Source organism: Alternaria incomplexa (assembly GCF_024043165.1).
Source record: "Alternaria incomplexa strain BMP 0042 chromosome Unknown scaffold_35, whole genome shotgun sequence".
In the NCBI taxonomy this organism is placed as follows: domain Eukaryota; kingdom Fungi; phylum Ascomycota; class Dothideomycetes; order Pleosporales; family Pleosporaceae; genus Alternaria; species Alternaria incomplexa.
The window spans coordinates 1-17561 of record NW_026249884.1 but is presented as its reverse complement, the minus strand read 5'-3'; the positions used below and the strand labels follow the sequence as shown (position 1 = coordinate 17561).

The window sequence follows — 17561 nt, the reverse complement described above, 5'->3', positions numbered from 1 at the left end:
GCGGGTTGCGCAACAGCTGCCAGCGCGCGGGATGTTTTGCATAATCGCCATAGTGCTCTGACATCCGACCAGTGACCTGTTTCGAGATGTGCGACGATGGAGTAAAGCAGTTCGTTGGATAGATCAGTGAGCTTTGCCATGGCTTGATGCGGAGTGACCGCCGGAGGTGTTGCAAGCCAGGTGCACAATAGCAGGCAGCAACATTAGTAAGCGACGCTAGCTTCGCGGGGCCATGTTTTTGGCGAACTGGCATCCCGGCCGGTGGCCACAACCTTCACCTTCACCAACAATCAAGCTCACGGTATCAGTAATGTAGAAGAAGCTTCTCAGTGGTACAATAGATATGAATTCAGGAATCACAAAAGAAATCTGACAAATAACGGGCCCTCCTTCCATCATCCCTCCCAACCAGCCCTAGCTCGCCAACGCAGACAGCCTACATCATAGCGCAAGGAGGGCACCGCTTCTTGCCGCACCTCTTCTTGTTCTCCTTGCGCTGGGTCCGCTTCATCGACTAGATGACCGTTAGCACATACCATGTCAAGCCCATTCAAAGTATGACTTACAGCGACCTTCATGTCCTCGAGGAGCTTGGCCTCCCAAGCCTCATCCGTCTCCACAATGACTGTGGTAGCGTCAGTGCTGTCCTCGGTGACAGCGGCGGCGGCAGCGGTGGTGGTAGCCTCGGAAGGCTCGTCGGCCACGGTGACCATGGGGATGGGAAACCCGCTGGGGGGCAGGATGACGGAGGTGGACCAGGCAGTGACCGTGGGCCAGGTAGCCTCGGAAGGCTCGTCGGCGACGGTCATCTGGGGGATGGGGGACCCGGGGGGAGGCAGGATGACGGAGGTATATGTAAAACCTGCCGGGGTGGTCTGAGAAGGAACCAGGCATGTTAGTCCATACTTCATGAAACAGTTGTAAAATGAATTGCTTACGTATGTGGTGAGAGCAGGCATTTTGCTTCGATTTCTTACTTTGAGATACTTTGTTGTCGATGTCTTGGGTTGAAGATGGAATATTGTAAGTAGTTGGGAAGGATGAATAGGTTTATATAGAGATATTCTCACTTTCTGCTGCGGTCGCGCACGGAACTTTGCTGGTGGTGTGTGTGGGCACGAATTGCAAAAACCTCTTCGCTACCCTTCAAATGTTGTCTCGCTCAACCACTCCGATCTATTGCACCCACAATGCATACCAAAGCTCTTCAAATTGGAAGCATGTAGAAAGAGATATCTCCTAGCGGCCCAATAGTGTATCTGTTGATCCATACCAGGACTGGCAGCGACAGTGGTTCCCCTACCCTCCATTCGAATCCACATCTCTACCCCTGGAGCATACAACCCGCGCGGCCATCGCAATCATGCCGCCCATTACTACCCGTGAAGCATACCATGGGTGCGTAAAGCGACTGGACGTTTTCCGATAAGATCGTTTGCCAGCTACCCAGTCATGTTCGTGATATATGAAGCCAGGTTGGTAGCGACCGTAGTTCCCAACACCTCGCAAAAAGCCTACACCTCGACACCTGGAAAGCACTATCAGTCAGACTATCGCGGATACACGCCGAAGACTTCCCCGTCTAGCATACCACAGTTGCACACACCTTTCGCAAAGCGCTCACCACACCCATCCGCAACACCATCACTCTGAATGGCTCCCATAGCCACCGCACCAGCCTGCCCCATGCGGTACCATCGTACCATCGTACCTCCCATCCCCACTCACTCATCCCCACACTTCCCAATATCCTTCTGACCGCGCACCCTCGCCGCTTCCAAGCTGGGGAAAAATAGCTTAGCGCCTCCCACACAACTTGCCGTGTATATCATCTCACTTTCCATTTCCTTCCTCCATCTCTCCTTCACCCCAAACCCTCAAATCAAAGATACTGCAAGCTACCTGCCTCACCCCAAACCAACTCAACGTAACTACCCAAACCCAACCACCAACAACAACCACAAAAATGCACACCCCAACCATCCTCCTCATCGCGGCCGCCGCCAGCGCCGCCGTCGCCGCGCCCGTTACTGTCAACCCTACCAACCCTACCGATTCAACCACGATCAACCACGCCGCCCCCGCCGCCGCCGCAGTTGCCTCAGCCGGTATGGTCGACACAGAAGGCCACTGCATGCACCCTCTGCACGACGGCCTCGCGTACCCACCGCGTGCCGTCCTCTATGCTGCTGACACCGCCGCTGTTGACGCCGTCGCTCTTGACGCCGCCGCTGTTAACGCCGCCGCCGCTTCCATCGCCGCTGCTGCCCACACGGACGAAGAAGAGACACAAGAGCAGTACAACAAGAAGCTCGTCAAGATGGACAAGGCGAGGGAGCATGGTGTCGTTTGCACTGTTTTGTAGAGTATGCCTTACATGTAAGTTATAGCTACTCTGCTAGCTTCCATCATTCCACTGACTTACTTTCACTCAGTACGGTGTGGCTACGTGATGGATGGCGGGAAATATGAGGGAGTGGGGGAATGGCGAGGGATACATGGCATGGCATGGCGTTAGGCGCACCGTAGTGACGTTAATCGCGATCACGGATACGAACACGAACACTGCGCTCTTAGAGGCTTTCCATAATGTCAATCTGATTCAACATTACAAACAGTCTACACTATCATGCCGTTGTGAAACGTTGTGTCTCTACTAACCCCCCCGGTTATAAGTGATCTCACAACGATGCGCCTTCGGCGCGATGAGGAAGAAGTTCTAATACCACACATTAGCTTACATATTTCATACCCCCCACAAACGGCATGACTTACCTCAAACTCCATACTCTCGGGTGTCGTGCTGGGCGCCAACCGAATACCACGGCACTCGCGGAAGAAGAACGCAGTCGCATATCTTAGTTCCATGCGGGCAAGATGAATACCGATACACGAGCGCGCGCCAGCGCCGAAGGGATGGAACGCGAGTTTCGCCTCAGGCGATTGCGCTTCAGGCACCATTTCCTTGTCGGCGATCCAGCGCTGTGGGTTGAAACTACCGGGGGTCAGCTTGCTATTGCGCGATGTGATGAAGTGCAAAGGCACGACTCACGTCAGAGGGTCGCTCCAAATCTTGGGGTCGCGATGCAAAGTGTAGGCTTGCGTGTCGACCGTGACGCCTTGTGGGATGTAATGACCAGCGAACTTGGTGCCACCTTGAGGTACCACTCTCGGCAGACTACTTGGCGCCGCACCATAAAGTCGGAGCGTTTCTTCAATAACGGCGTTGAGCAGCGGAAGTTTGATGAGATCGTTTTCGGTAAAGTCATGCGCTAGCGCCGCGGTCTCAGCCTCAAGCGCCGCTTGCAGCTCAGGTCGTTGGAGCACCGCCCATGTAAGGTACGTCAGGGTCACGCCTGTCGTATCTGTGCCTGCAATGATGACGTTCATGGCTTCGATTCTGACGTCCATGTCGTCAATGTGGCCCTCTCCTTCCTTCTCGCAGTCCTCGATGACCTTTGCGAAGATGTTGTTTTCGCCGGTGCGCGATCGTGCTGTTTCGACGGCTTTGCCTGCGCCGGCGAGAATGAACTCGTTTGCGTTGAACATCTCTTGGATCGCTGGAATTGGTACGAAGCGCAGGAGGCGGAGGAACGGCATCTCGACCATGATGCCAGCTCCCATTGTCAGCTTCTTCAGCACGCGCATGAATTGGTTTTGCTACGATCTGTCAGCTCTGATGTGGCATGCGTAGTCGTATCTTCATACCTCTCCCGATTCCAGCATGTTGAATGAGTCGCCAAATGCGAGGTGAGCGCTGACGTCCGAGGCGAGAAGCATCCACCAGTTGTACACATCGGCTGTCGCTTGTGTAGCATCCGCCTTGATCTTTGTAACAGCCATGAGCGCCTTGTCCCTGACGACAGACTCCCAATGCTCGACAAGGTACGTCCTGCTGAAAGATCTCGACAACAACTTCCTCCGCGGCCCATGCTCGCGTGGATCAAGCATGGTGAACACTCCGGCCTTGGGGAAGTTTGCTAGGCGGAGGTACCATTCGCTCTTCATATACTTGGTGCCAATCTTGTGAATCTCTTTGAAGGCATCCAAGTCGGCAACGGCAACCTCATTAGGCGATAGTCGTACAATGGGTCCATATTGCTCGTGGAGAGAGTCGATGTAGAAGATGCGCTGCCCTGTTACGACCGCGCGCTTCAAGCGATAATGTGTGAATCGAGTATACCAAGGGCCTGGCAAATGCTTCGTCCGACAGGTAAGACCAACATAGAGAAACTGTGGTCGTCAGTACTGGGTTGCGGAAGTGATATCTTCGCTGCACTACCTTTGCTACTAGCAGACCGATTGCCAGCAAGAATGCGTAGGCGAACGAAGCCATTTTGCGTTGCAGTCGCTCGGACCAGAGACAATAGAGCTGATGTAGTTGCAGTACGAGCAATGGAAGCTCTGGAGTGCTATCAGTCAATTGAGGACTCGGTGCAGATATGCTGTCGGCACGGTACTTAAACCAGTGCTACGATCCTATACTACCGGAATTGACCTTTGTGCGCAATGGACGTACTCTTATCCATCTTCATTTCTTCTTTCGCTAGACCAAACAGGATCAGCGGGCATCGTGTACCGGCATTGCTTTTGCGTACACCGGTCTACGGTCAACTGGGGACCCGACAAAGATAGCTAACGGTCCCTGTAGTTCTCCGACCATCGTCGCGCAACTCTGTTGTGGCATTGCATGGGGGCACGCGAGCGGCTGTCAGAGCGAAGCAGGCGAATGACAGACGCAGGGCGCTCTTCCGCATCAAGATCTCCAGATGGGATCTTGCCGAATCGAGTATAACGTAGATTGACCGCGCTGAAACCCGCATGGTGCTCGCTGGTAGAGGGAGGGTATGCCGGCTAGGGCCCAGGGCGCCCGTCTGAGGTGCAGGACGTTCTGGCAATGGCTCCGACAGACGATCGCAATGCCTCGACGCGAACTTCCGTTGCTAGTTCTATTTGTTCAAGGTCGGGTTCGTTTGCTGTTGTGTGCTTGATGTGGGCAAAAGGCGCACCCCGCGGAAGCCGAAGCCAGCAAAGGTAGTACCAATCCGATAGTTCATGGGATTCGCAGCGTGCGTCTGCTCTGCCATCCAATCTCCGCAATGCGGGGATACTGTAGATAATCAATGTGGAGGCTAGATAGAGGTTAGCAGAAGCGCTAGAGGCACATCACCGCCATGATCGCCGTTGGCTTACCGCAAGCTTCGAGTCAACGTCGCACCCCACCTCATACCGAACTCTACACAAAGCCATATCCTTGTACCCCGCCAGCTCGTACACAGGATAGCGTTGTTGAAGCGAGTATCTCCGGGCGCTGCATAGTCGGAACAAGAGGCGCGTGCCGATGAGGTCCACGCGAACGCAGCCGGGAATCAAGGGAACCGTGGCCGGGTTGGGTGTTGCGGTGCGGCTTGCTTCTGTGGCTTCGTTGGGATGATCGGGTACTGAAGACGCGGAAGGTGGTCGGAACTTCGAAGGCGCGAACGCAAAGCTATTGACTCAATCGCGACGAGAGCCCTGGACAAAAGCATAATGTTCGCATCTTGCCAATACAAAGCATCGCAAAGACGTTTATGATACCTCTTACTGAATGCCCCCCAGAAGCGGGCTACTTCGTGCTGGGAAGATGCCTCGTATCCAGCTGAGCTTCTGCACACTTCACTAGGCGTTCCGGCTTCTCAGCGGACAGGCAAACACCAGGTACGATGGCGTCGCTGACAGGTCTGGCCGCGAACAAAGTCAGCCCAGGCCGTCATTGTGACAGGTCGTTGATTACATATGGCGGCGCATGCTGGCTGTCGCGATGCGTTGCGTTGACACCGCGCAGTCGGCCAGCCATGCGCGCAATCCCGATGGTTGTGGCTGAACGCATGAGTCCTGCGACCGAGGACTTCCGGACCGCAACTGTTGCTGCAAATGGGTTACCGGGAACGACTGCAAAAGTGACAGCGAACGGGCCGATGGTAATGCTGAATGTGAGATGAAGGAAGGTGGTTGCATTTGGGGAGCACATGTATCACCACGGAAGGAGGTCGTGACGTCAACCGTTACCTGCCGCCAGAGCGGGTGTTGCCCGTCGCCATGCAGCTGGGTATAGCTTGGATGATGCTAAGCATTACTTGGGGTATATCGTACCACCGTTGACATATCGTCTTGCTGCAGGTGTATGTCACGTACTATGGTGCGCGACTGCCCAGGTGGCTCCTGCAGGTGCTTGCTACGGTAGCCGTGAAGGCTGTCTCTACAGCGCTGCACGCGGCCGGATCGTCAATACATGTTCCGCTCCCAGTCAATGGAAATGCCACAAATTGCCATAAAACGGTGTCGATCCCTGTTCATCGCCTCAAACCCGCATCTGCGGATGGCACTCCAAGTTGTATGCAGTTACGTCCTCACCCAAACGAGAAGGGTATGAGAAATTAGTGTTGGTGTAACGAAGCCGGACTTTGGCTCACATGCGCCGGGAGAACGAGCAGTCTATCAGTCCCTCGCGCTTTTCAGCCAGTTCTTTACTTGTTTCCACGACCCACCAAAGACTACAGCAATGCAGCATCCATCTTCCCGCCAAATTCCAGATCCCATCAATACCTACCCGAGCATCAGCTTTTCTTCCCGCATAAGATGCCCATGCCACCTCCAACAACTCTTACACGTCGCCTTCAAACACGGCTGCTCATATGTTATCTCATTCTGCCACTTTCCCTTCCTTTGTCTCTTCGGTCCGCCGTAATGGAAGCGGAATAGCTTTACCTTGCAAGACTTCACACCATTTCCTGCGTCTTTCGTATTCCTGCGCTTTGCTTCGCGGATCTGGTTGGACGGGGGTAATAATAGACATCGTAACTTGAGGGTCAGCTTTCGTGGTAGGTTCTTTGTTTTGTGTAGCTGGGTTGGCGGAGAGTAGGCGTTCCATATATGTGCCGGTATTCTAATACTCAGTCGCGTTTTGTCTGTAAGGCTGTCACGCTCGGGCAGTACGTCGGGTTGGTACTCATTCCATATGCGCTTTGGTATCCTGATCTTTAGGCCCATCATGTCTGTAATCAGGTCGATCATTGCGATCCTTTCGCTAGGACGTCGGTTGGCTAGGCGCATTCGCACTGTTGTCGAACTTGCTGTTTCCTCCATTTTCGTGATGCGACAGCAAATAAGTTGCCAGCTACGAAGTTTGTTAGTGTACTTGTTGGTGTCTGATAGCTCGGACATGTGCGGCAAGCGAGACGTTGATGAAAGCATGGCTGCCGGAACAAAGGTGTTTCGGATTGTTGAGATGAAAGCCATTGTCTTGACCATGATCAGATGTCTTTCTCTAATGATAAACCACGTAAATGCTCATGATGCGATGCTGAATGCTAGATGATAGTATGAAAGTCGCGTGAGAACAATCGTCTACTCGTAACACTGGTCCCAAAGGCCACCAGCCCTCGCAAAGCTCTGGCTCTCTACGAATTTACTCAACGTACACCTTCCAAACTTGTCGCCGCCGCAAAACTCCAACGGGTGCACGCGGTCGTTCACAATGACACGGACCGACTCTTCCTTCGCATGCCTGCACTGCAGCTTCTCAACGTAGAGACGGGCGGCGAAAGGTACACTCCACGCTGCTGAATAGCCATGTGTCTTCTTTGTATCCTCGATGGTGGTGTTGGACAGCGGCTTCGTCTTGTTGTAAAGTCCGAGCGCAGCCAAAACACCGCTGATGTCGTTGTCGTGGCTGAAGTCGGCGTACACCTTGCGGTCGAGCGGGAACGTCTTGGGGTCGGAGTCGAGCGTGCGGTTCGTGTTGGTGCTGTCCTCGACAGGCTTGTTAGTCAGACGCGCCAACAGCTCGTTGACGTAGCCGACGCCCTGCGTGGGACCGAGCGGGTTGCCGACGCTGTATCCGTAGTACTTGCCCAGCGTCTGGAAGTAGTCATACTCGCGCCATTCCTTCACCTTGAAGATCTTGCAGAAGTCGGACAGCTTTGCAGACGGGTGTGCTAGTGTGTCGAATGGACACATATCCATCAGGTAGATTATAGACGTCGCGCTGAGGTTCGTTCCGAGAGCTGAGTTGATGCGTTCTTGGATGGGTGGGACGAACTTGTCGGCCCAGACCTGCTGCGCCCTGAGTCCGAGACCGTGATGTGGGCCGCCTTCGAAGGCGGGACAGACGTCGTGGGAGAGGGTGTTGTTCCACGTCGGCCCTTCTGGGATCACCACGTCGATGTTTCGCGGCTCCTCTTTCAGCGACTGCGCAACACCCATAAGCCACTTCTCCGCAGATTCGACTACGCGATGCTGGCCCCCTGACCGCACAAAAGGTACGTTCCCGTCGATCAGCTTCTGGTACCGTTGGTAGAAGTGGGCCCCAGAGTTGACCATCTCCTGCCTTCCAGCATCTGTCAACTCATCCGCACCCAGAGTATAGTCATAATCCTTAAGGAACTCGAATTCCTTCGGGTACGATGTAGTCGTGTTCTGAATTTCGGCTAGGAGGATGTGGTACGCGATCGATTTGCCCAGCGTTGGGTCGCGACCGCCGTGGCGGGAGAGAACGTTCGCAAAGGTGACTTCACAGCCCTTGGGAGGCGCGACGTCGATGTCTGAGGGGACCGAGTACCAAAGCGAGTATTGCCCCCAGAAGTGCGATTTCTTCGGACTACATCGGTAGCCTTCGTCGATGGTGTCGCACGACTTCTTGGGACGAGAGAACGTGAAGAGACTGGCGAGTGTCAGCTTTGCGTGCTCCAGCATGTTGGTGCTTCGTACCCATGGACGCAGTACAAGACCACACATGCGCCAACCACAAGTAAGACCCGGCGCCCAAAGCCCTTCGGTCGCTGTTCGCGTCGGGATCTGTTTGAGAGAGGCTCCTTTTCGCTCATTGGGAGCGGAGCATAGTCTTGCGAGCGATTGTTGCGCATCCTGTTCCACGCCTGCGTCATCTAAGAGATGGTTTGGTGACGATGTACGATGCGAGTGGCATTGACGCGCTGCGTACTTCGGCACTAGATGTTGGGGAATCGAGCGTCAACAAGTGACGTATGGCCATCATGGTGTTTCGGCAGAAGCCGTGACCGCCAAGCCGACGCCCGGGCCCCATCCTCATACTCCGTCAGCACTCCTCGATGCCTTTCACTCGCTGTCATCTGATCTCGTCACATATCTCCAAGCCCATCTCCAAGAACACGCTCTTGACGCGCAATCTCCGGCTAGATACGGTCGCGTCCGCTTGCCGACACCAGTTAGGCCTGTGTGCAATTGCGCGATGTAACGCCGTTCCGTCAGCGCGAGATAGTCGTCGCTATGGCGCCTGATTGGCTTCTACCCCATGTTTTGGCTCCTGTGGACACCACCACCGGGCCTCTTATCTGTGGATGAACCACAAGTAAGCATTGACAAGCTTCCACTGACCTGGTCGCCATGCCTGTTCGGTGCAGCCGACGTCAATGGCCGCATGGCTAAGAGCACGGCTTCGCGCATCCTTCCGGATCGCATCTTCACGTCCATGTGTTTATAGAGAGTGTCTGCTCCATCATCGTCTTCCGGTCATTGGTATCACGTCGCGCGGATCTGGTAGCTACCTGCATACGCCATCATGAAACCCGTTGAACGGCACACTCTGGACGATGAAGCCCAGTTGCAGGCACTCGGACACAAAGGCGAGTTGAAGCGCAACTTCAGTCTTTTGTCTATGCTTGGACTCGCTTTCGCCATCTTGAACTCGTGGACTGCGCTGTCATCGTCAATCGGACTGGCTTTGCCATCTGGTGGCTCTACAAGCGTCATCTGGGGACTCGTCACCGCTGGCATCTGTAACTTGTGTTTGGCCGCATCGCTGGCCGAGTTCCTGTCAGCGTATCCTACTGCTGGTGGACAGTAAGTACCTTCAGTCAGCTTTCGCATCGTCAACTCACGCATCGCAGATACCATTGGGTTGCCGTCATTACCCCGCGGAAATGGGTTCCCCTCGCTTCTTTCATCACCGGCTGGATCAACGTATCCGGATGGCTCGCCTTGACTACCTCCGGAGGCCTCCTCGCGTCCCAACTCATATCCGGTCTCATCGCGTTGTTCCACCCTGAGTTCACGCTGCACGCATGGCAGGTCTGGCTGATTTATGTCGCTTGGACTCTCATCGCCTTCGTCATCAATGCGTTCATGAACAACCTCCTCCCCTACGTTAATCGAGGCGCATTCATCTGGTCTATCGGCGGCTTTGCGATTGTCTGCATTACAGCCCTGGCATGCTCATCTCCTAACTACGCTTCCGCCGAGTTTGTCTTCACCGAGTTCATCAACGAGACGGGATGGCCCGACGGCGTCGCCTGGCTCTTGGGCCTACTCCAGGGCGGTTTCGGACTCACCGGCTACGATGCTGTCGCGCATATGATTGAAGAGATTCCGAATGCGTCAGTCGAGGGCCCAAAGATCATGATCTACTGCGTCTGTATCGGAACTGTCACCGGCTTCATCTTCCTCATGGTCCTGCTATTCGTGTCCGGCGGCGACGCGGAAGCCATCATCTCTGCAGCTCCTGGCCCACTTCTACAAATCTTGTACAACGCCACAAGCAGCAAAGCTGGAGCCGCATGCCTCTTAATGTTCCCATTGATCTGCATTCTCTTCGCGGAGATTGCCATCATGACTACCTCTAGTCGCATGACATATGCATTCGCTCGAGATGGTGGCCTTCCATTCTCCAGGGTTTTCGCCAAGGTACATCCACGACTCGGCCAACCGCTCAATGCTCTGATCCTGGCTGCGACCCTAACCATCCTGTTTGGATTGATCTTGATCGGGTCCAGTAGCGCTTTCAACGCTCTCATCTCATCCTCAGTCGTCGCCTTGGGCGTCAGCTACGCCATTCCCGTCGCAATCAACGTCTGCCGCGGCAGAAAGATGCTTGGACCTAGGGCCTTCGTTCTACCTGGACCATTGGGCTGGATCGCCAACTTGATCGGTATCGCATACACAATCATCACCACCGTTCTGTTCCTTTTCCCGCCTGAGCTCCCTGTCTCAGCGTCCAGCATGAGTAAGTTTCAGTATGAGTTTGCTTGGACCTGACTAACAACGCTAGACTACTGCGTCGTTGCTTTCGGCATCATACTGTTCATTAGTACCTTTCAATGGTTCATCGACGGGCGCAAGAACTTTACTGGACCTCGAGCGGATGTTGATCTCGAAATCTTGGAAGCTATGCAGAGCAACGAGCCAAATGGTGCTTCTCTTCAGCATTCCAAAGTCCCTGGTGACGATATCACCAAATAGTTCAAGCGGCTGCATATAGAATTATTGCATGTGTATACCCTTGCGCAATGCAATGTCTTTCCTGTTGCAACAAGCCTGGATTATGCTCCGTCACGACGCATTTAGTGAAAGCACGAACTAACTCTCCCACAATAGTATTGACACAACGTCATATGCAAGAGTCGAACCGCCACATTCACTACTCTTGGCAATGTTGTTGACGACGCTAAAGCTTCCGCGCCTTATGCACCATATCTCGACCTCTTGTTCACAACACTGTTCCACTCTCACTACCCTTTCCGATACGCTTTCCACGCACATCAACCCTATCGCAGACATAGTTTCACAAGAAAGCCACTCGCCGATAGCAAAGATGTTTAATCCCATCCGCAAGCTCTTAAGTTTCTGGAGCGCCGCCGATGCGAACGTCACCACATCGTCCAACGACGCATCAACCAAGGATGTAGCGACTGAGAGCACAGCGTACCGGGCCGCCTGCAATCACGCCGCACCTCCTACACGGTACGCGAGCGGCGTGTTCAACACCACACCGTCTCCGCCGCCCAATGCTGCGCTATCAGCATACCTGTTCTCACAAGTGAAGAACACCAACACGTCTACATCGAGGATGAGCAACATCTCGCCACCGCCATTTCCCATGTTCAGTGCGCCGACTGGCAACGCCACTGACGACGCTTCTACCACATCGGACGACATCGACATGCCAGATGCTACGCCGATGTCGCCTCTGACGCCTCCAATAACACCAGCCCGTGATGGTGATGATATCCGACCTTCGGTCGAGACACCAGCCCAAGAAGACGTTCACAGCGCAACCGCCGTAGACGACGACACTCGCGAGTCGCACAATGACACCACACCACCTACATCTCCGGAACATGACGACCGTATTCCTTCCCCACCACCGCGCCAACAAGACCGCCAACAGACGACACCCCCATCAGAGCCCTTGCCAAACTGGCTAGACGAGATTGTCATTGAAGAAGACATCCCCGAGAACGCCCTCCCAGTCGGCTACATGGGTACATTCCGCGGTAGCCGCCACTTCATCCCCGAGTACCCCGGCATGAAACGCTGCAGCAACCAAGTCACTCACCTCCTCCTCTGCGGCCACTGGATCGCCAGCACCGAGCCCTGCGGCGGCAACTGCAAAAAGCAAGACCACACCCACAAGCAGTTCAAATGCCCAACCTGCAACGACATCGTCCGCAACATCCTCACAGGATCTTTCCAGCCCGCGGACTCGATGAGACTGAGGGAGTTCAGGAAGCCGAAAGATGTGAAATTCCTGGCTTGCTGTGTCGAAGCGGTTGTTCGTGCTGCACCGGAACTCAAGAACGGTGTCACGGAGGCTGTAGCTGGGTTTCTCTACCCGCCGGATTTTGCGCGTGCGTGTGAGGCGGCGGAGAATCCTGATCCGACGGGTCATGATACTATTGAGGAGATTGTGCGCGATATGCAGGAGCGGCATGAGCGTAAGCAGCGTGAGAGGAGGAGGAGGGAGAGAGAGGAGGAGGTGAACACGCATGAGAAGAGGGCTAGGGACGAGGATGCGGCGGATGAGACGAACGATGCGCAAACTCGATTGAACGGGGATACACCGGGGGAGCGTAAGCATGCGCGAAACGACGCATCTGCGGGTGAGGACGAGAACCACGATACCGCACCTCCTACCAACAAGAAGCGCAAGACGTCCCTAGAAACTCACCGCGAACCCATCACACCCTCTACCCGTGGCACAAAGCGTCGCTCGCCATTCTCTACCCCCTCCCCGTCTTCTTCGTCCGACGACGCCACTGATCCAAACGCCTCGTCCTTCGCCTATCTCCCCAACTCTAAACCCCCCTCCCCATCATATCCATCACCAACGCCGCATAAACGCGTCTTCACAAAGCCCGACCCCGCGTTCGGCGAGGCCAGCTTCGTCATCGCGCCGCCTCATGTCGTTGGGCCGCTTATGCGAAAGCGACACAGTGACGTTTACGTCGAGGGTGCTATTGAGCGGGAGAGTAAGCGGAGGAGGAGTCAGGCTTCTAATACAGAGAAGGAGGGTAGTGTAGAGAACGGAATGGGGAGCGAGAGGACGAGGGCGAGGAGTTTTGAGTCGTTTAGGAAGGCGTGGGATGACAGGGAAGAAGAGGAACGTGAGTTGTAGCGGTCAGGGCTAGAAGTGTGGAGTTACTGGACTTTGAGAGGTGTCGATGACGGACGTCTTTGACGGTTCTGCGATAGCTAAAGCTGTTTGGGGGGGTCTAATTGCTTGCATGCGTTTTTTGCGTTTATTCTTTTGCGGTTGGTGACATTGCGATTTTGGCAACTAGCGCGCAGTAGTGCTTGTGGTAGTCTGTAGCAGCGCAGCTTTTCCTATAGGGTAGAAAGAGTGCACCAAGGTAGTGCTGTCGCTGCAGGATTTAAAAACCTCTATTCATATAACAGTAGAAAACGTGAAAACGATCGTCCTCACACAGACATCCTCATTATCATCCCCAAAATCTTACATCCCCGTCATCACACACTTGTTCCCCATCTCCAACCCCACTCATTCCTGCCAACTCCTCCACCCTTCCTCCCTCCACTCCCCACTCCTTCCCCCCTCCTTCATTACAACCCTAACACCACTCACCCTCTGCGCCCTATCCACCGCCTTACACATATCCACCACACTAAGCGCCGCGCCCATAACCGCAGTAAGCGCCTCCATCTCCACACCCGTGGGGCCTGTACATTGGACTTTGGCTTCGATGTTCACACCCCCAAAACCCATCTTCCCCTTCCCCTTCCTATTTCCCTCCAACTCCTCCCTGCTCTCCCCTTCCTTTCCCATCTCCCCTTCCTTCCCCGTCATCCGCGGATCCCACTTATCACCAAAAAGTCGTAGTTCAACGCTAACGTGGGTTAGAGCGATGGGATGGCATAGTGGGATTAAATCCGGGCATTTTTTCGCGGCCATTATGCCGGCTATGCGTGAGGTGGATAGTACGTCTCCTTTCTTGACGGCGTTTGACGCGATGAGGCGGAGGGGCACGGCGTTGGTGAAATACACGGTTCCGACGGCGATGGCGGTGCGGGTGGTGTATTCCTTGGCGGATACCGAGACCATGTGTGCGGATCCGGAGGGGGTGAGGTGGGGGAGGGATGGTGGCGGTTGGGATAGTGAGGAGGGTGAGGAGGTAGGTTTGGTCTGTGGAGAAAGTTGTTGAGATGATGATGATCGTTGTTGAGGTGGTAGATCCTTCCGTCCCTCCAGAACCGACAAAGGACGTGCCTGCTGTTGCTGTTGCTGCTGTCTCGGTTCCGCCTCAAAAGGCGAATGAGCAGCGACCTCATTCATGCTATCCAGGAAGTCTTGCGGAGAAGAAGGCTTTACAGTCCATTTAGGCGGTCCGGGCTGTTTGGGCAGCACAGGGAGTTCAGCTCGCTCAGTTCTCGCGAGTTCGATGTGTCTCGAGCGTCTGGGTTCAGACAGGGACTGTAGGGGTCTCTTGACGCGTGCAAACGCGGGTTTTTCGGTGTCTGCGTCTTGTCCAGGCACGATCTGATGGTGCCGTAGCACGGCTTTAGACAGGCTTTCCTCAGCCTTGTCAATTTTGTCTACCCGGCGTTGCAGTGATGTGGTTTCTGCACGTTCATGTGCGTCCAACTGTCTCTTCTCATCTTCTCTTCCCTGCTCTTGTACTTCCACCCCTCTCTCTCCACTCTCCCCACCCTCTCCTTGCCACTTCAGTGCCCCAGTCATTCCTCTCTCATCCTCTATCTTCTTAGCTTGCCTCCTCTTTTTCCGCAAGACGGTACGACTTACGCCCTGACCGAAAGGCCGATGCATCCGAGGTAAGTACTCTATGTTTTTTGGAGGGTGGGGTTTGGCGTCATCTTTTGTGTCTGCTTTTGCGTCTGATTTGGCGTCTGCTTTGACATCGGGCTTTGGTGGGACGGCGTCTGCGGAGCGCTTCGCTTGGGTCTTTGGGTCGGGCTTGACGTCTGGTTTGGCGATTGATTGGACGTGGGTCTTTTCGTGCATTTTTGTATCGATCTTCGCGACTGGTTTGGCGTTTGGTGTAGCAGCGGGCTTGGACTGAGTCGTGCTGTCTGGTATGGCGTCTGTCCTATAACGCTGCTTCAAATCCTTTTTCTTCTCGTTCTTTTCGTCTTTCCCCTCCGTCCCCAAAATCCTGGACCAAGACCAAAACCTCCTCCTCGTCGACGTCGAATACATCCTCCGCCCCATGGCCCCGGGCGTCGTTACGCCACTCCCCGCCATCCTCACAGGCGCAGGCTCAATCTTCTTCTCGACATCCACCTCCTCACTAGTCTTGCCCACCTCTTGCTTCAGAACTGGCACCTCAACCCCACCATCCTCCCTCTCAACACCCAAAAACCCCAACCCCCCCGCCTGCATCTCCTCCCAATCCAACCTCCCCTCCGCATCCCCCCACATATCCCCCCTCCGCTCAAACGCCTCATGCCACCTCATCGCCATACGTTCCGCCGCCTCATTCCCCAAATCATGTTCCCTCACCATACTATCCAGTACCTCCTTGACCCTCTCATCCACAACACTTTTATCAACCTGACCCGTGCCGTCCACATCATCGAAGCGCGCGTTCCACCGGCTGATGAGGATTTTAAGCCAGGTTTGCAGGGTGCGTTTATTGGACGATGTCCAGACGTCGTAGGGGAGGTTGTCGATGCGGGGGTAGGAGGATTTTAGGCGGTTGCGGAGGGCGAGGACTTGGGATTGGAGGGCTGGGACGGGGGAGTCGAGGGAGAGGATTAAGTCGGCGTCGATGGGGACGATGCCTGAGGGAGGGATGTTGAGACGCAAGTCATCCTTGGAGGACGGTGGTGATAATGGTGAGCGGGGGGTATCTTTCTTGATGGGTTTGCTGGCTTTGGTTGATGGCTTTTGTTGGACGGAGGCGAGAGGGAAGGGATCTCCTGCGTTTGCGACTGAACTCGTAAAGTCGTTGGCAGCCGCGTGAACTAGCTCTTCTACAGAGGGCTTGTTGCTTGGTTTGCTGGCAGTCGTCTGTGTCTGTTCCTGACCCAATTCAGTCGTGAGAATTTCCCTAGCATCAGCTCGTTCCCTCTCCATAATCGGATCCCCCACCACCTCATCCCCATCCCCACCCCTCTTCAGCACACTCACAGCCCCCGTCCCCGCCGGTCTCACAAGCCTCTTCGCCCTCGGCACATCCACATCCTTCACCTCCCTCTCTTTATACTCTCTTTCTTCCCTCGGCGGATGCATCGGCTGCCTCTTTACCTTCTTCATCGCATCATCGAGTACCTCATCAAGCTCAAATCCCTCCGCCAACCCACCCTCTCTTTTCGCCATCCCCGTCCTCTTGACAAGACTAGCCCTGCGCTCCTCCTCTTCATGTGCGTTAAGTTGTTGAAGTAGTGCGCGTTTTTTCGCTAATACTTCTTCCCTCCTCTTCCGCATCTCAGCCGTTTTCTCTGCTTCCCCTTTAACAACCTCGGCTTGTTCTTTATATTGTTTCAGCAGCACACCAAGTTCCTTCATCTTCTCATTCCGGTGTCTTTCTTGTTCGCGTCTTCGCGCTCGCTCGCGCTCATTTTTGCCTCTCCTTTTTCTCGGTCCCTTGGCATCGTTGCTAACAGCGGTGCCAACGGCATCGAAAGCATCAGCCACACGCACTCCCGGCAATACTGGTGGGGCGGGCACCTGGAATGCAGAACCAGAACCAGAAGCAAGCGGCGTCCCCTTCTCCACCTCGACGATGCGACGATGTAGGTTCGCAATCTTCTTCTCGATATCCCTCAGGAGGTTTTCGGATTCATTCGGTGCTTCGACGTCTCCTAGAAACTGTTGGACGCCGAATGCGTCTGTGGATCTTGATGTGTCTATGTTCTTTAGGAGCTTTTTTGCTTTGGCGAGGCGTTTAAGTTGGTAGGTTTTCTTTGCGAAGGGGGTGGGAGATGTTGAGAAGGCGCGGATAGTAGTTGTCGTGGGAGGAGAGGTGGTGTGTATGAAGGGTATGCTAGAGCGTGGTAGCAAAGGATTTGAATGGTGGGAAGATCGTCTTCGTAACGCAGGCCACTGGGGATCCAGACTGGACAAGGGCTTGTTATCTAGTCAAGGTCAGCAAGATACATCACAGACTGGACGGTCTCAGATGAGAATAAGACTGGGAGAAGCGGTTGATGTCTGCTCCTGAATTGATTCAGATAGGAGATGGCTGCCACTGATGACGTCCCCCTCCACCCCTCCACCTCCCCACCGCCTCCCCTCCGCCTCCCCTCCGCCTCCCCTCCGCCTCCCCCACCCACCCTTGATTGGTTTATAT

The 17561-nt window shown here is 54.6% G+C and overlaps 7 protein-coding genes across 7 annotated transcripts; 3 read left to right on the top strand and 4 right to left on the bottom strand.

Moving 5' to 3' along the window:
- Window positions 1–436: 436 nt before the first annotated feature.
- J4E90_011033 (uncharacterized protein) lies at window positions 437–809 on the bottom strand (the record flags this gene model as incomplete). Its single annotated transcript, XM_051440545.1, has 2 exons — window positions 437–514; window positions 567–809. The coding sequence occupies 2 exons, from the start codon at window positions 807–809 to the stop codon at window positions 437–439; spliced, it is 321 nt and encodes a 106-aa protein (XP_051285587.1).
- A 585-nt stretch (window positions 810–1394) lies between these two features.
- Window positions 1395–2365, top strand: J4E90_011032 (uncharacterized protein; the record flags this gene model as incomplete). The annotated part of the gene is made up of 2 exons (XM_051440544.1): window positions 1395–1398; window positions 1899–2365. The coding sequence occupies 2 exons, from the start codon at window positions 1395–1397 to the stop codon at window positions 2363–2365; spliced, it is 471 nt and encodes a 156-aa protein (XP_051285586.1).
- Window positions 2366–2573: 208 nt separating this feature from the next.
- Window positions 2574–4336, bottom strand: J4E90_011031 (uncharacterized protein; the record flags this gene model as incomplete). Its single annotated transcript, XM_051440543.1, has 5 exons — window positions 2574–2597; window positions 2776–2995; window positions 3053–3660; window positions 3709–4233; window positions 4283–4336. 5 exons carry the CDS (start codon window positions 4334–4336, stop codon window positions 2574–2576), a joined length of 1431 nt encoding a protein of 476 aa, XP_051285585.1.
- A 3050-nt stretch (window positions 4337–7386) lies between these two features.
- On the bottom strand, window positions 7387–8864 carry J4E90_011030 (uncharacterized protein; the record flags this gene model as incomplete). The annotated part of the gene is made up of 2 exons (XM_051440542.1): window positions 7387–8701; window positions 8749–8864. The coding sequence occupies 2 exons, from the start codon at window positions 8862–8864 to the stop codon at window positions 7387–7389; spliced, it is 1431 nt and encodes a 476-aa protein (XP_051285584.1).
- Window positions 8865–9577: 713 nt separating this feature from the next.
- J4E90_011029 (uncharacterized protein) lies at window positions 9578–11253 on the top strand (the record flags this gene model as incomplete). The annotated part of the gene is made up of 3 exons (XM_051440541.1): window positions 9578–9858; window positions 9906–11017; window positions 11063–11253. The coding sequence occupies 3 exons, from the start codon at window positions 9578–9580 to the stop codon at window positions 11251–11253; spliced, it is 1584 nt and encodes a 527-aa protein (XP_051285583.1).
- A 352-nt stretch (window positions 11254–11605) lies between these two features.
- Window positions 11606–13408, top strand: J4E90_011028 (uncharacterized protein; the record flags this gene model as incomplete). The annotated part of the gene is made up of 1 exon (XM_051440540.1): window positions 11606–13408. The coding sequence occupies one exon, from the start codon at window positions 11606–11608 to the stop codon at window positions 13406–13408; it is 1803 nt and encodes a 600-aa protein (XP_051285582.1).
- A 2302-nt stretch (window positions 13409–15710) lies between these two features.
- J4E90_011027 (uncharacterized protein) lies at window positions 15711–17100 on the bottom strand (the record flags this gene model as incomplete). Its single annotated transcript, XM_051440539.1, has 3 exons — window positions 15711–15719; window positions 15770–16291; window positions 16400–17100. Coding segments are annotated over 3 exons (1232 nt in total), but the record flags the coding sequence as incomplete, so codon positions are not given.
- Window positions 17101–17561: the final 461 nt, after the last annotated feature.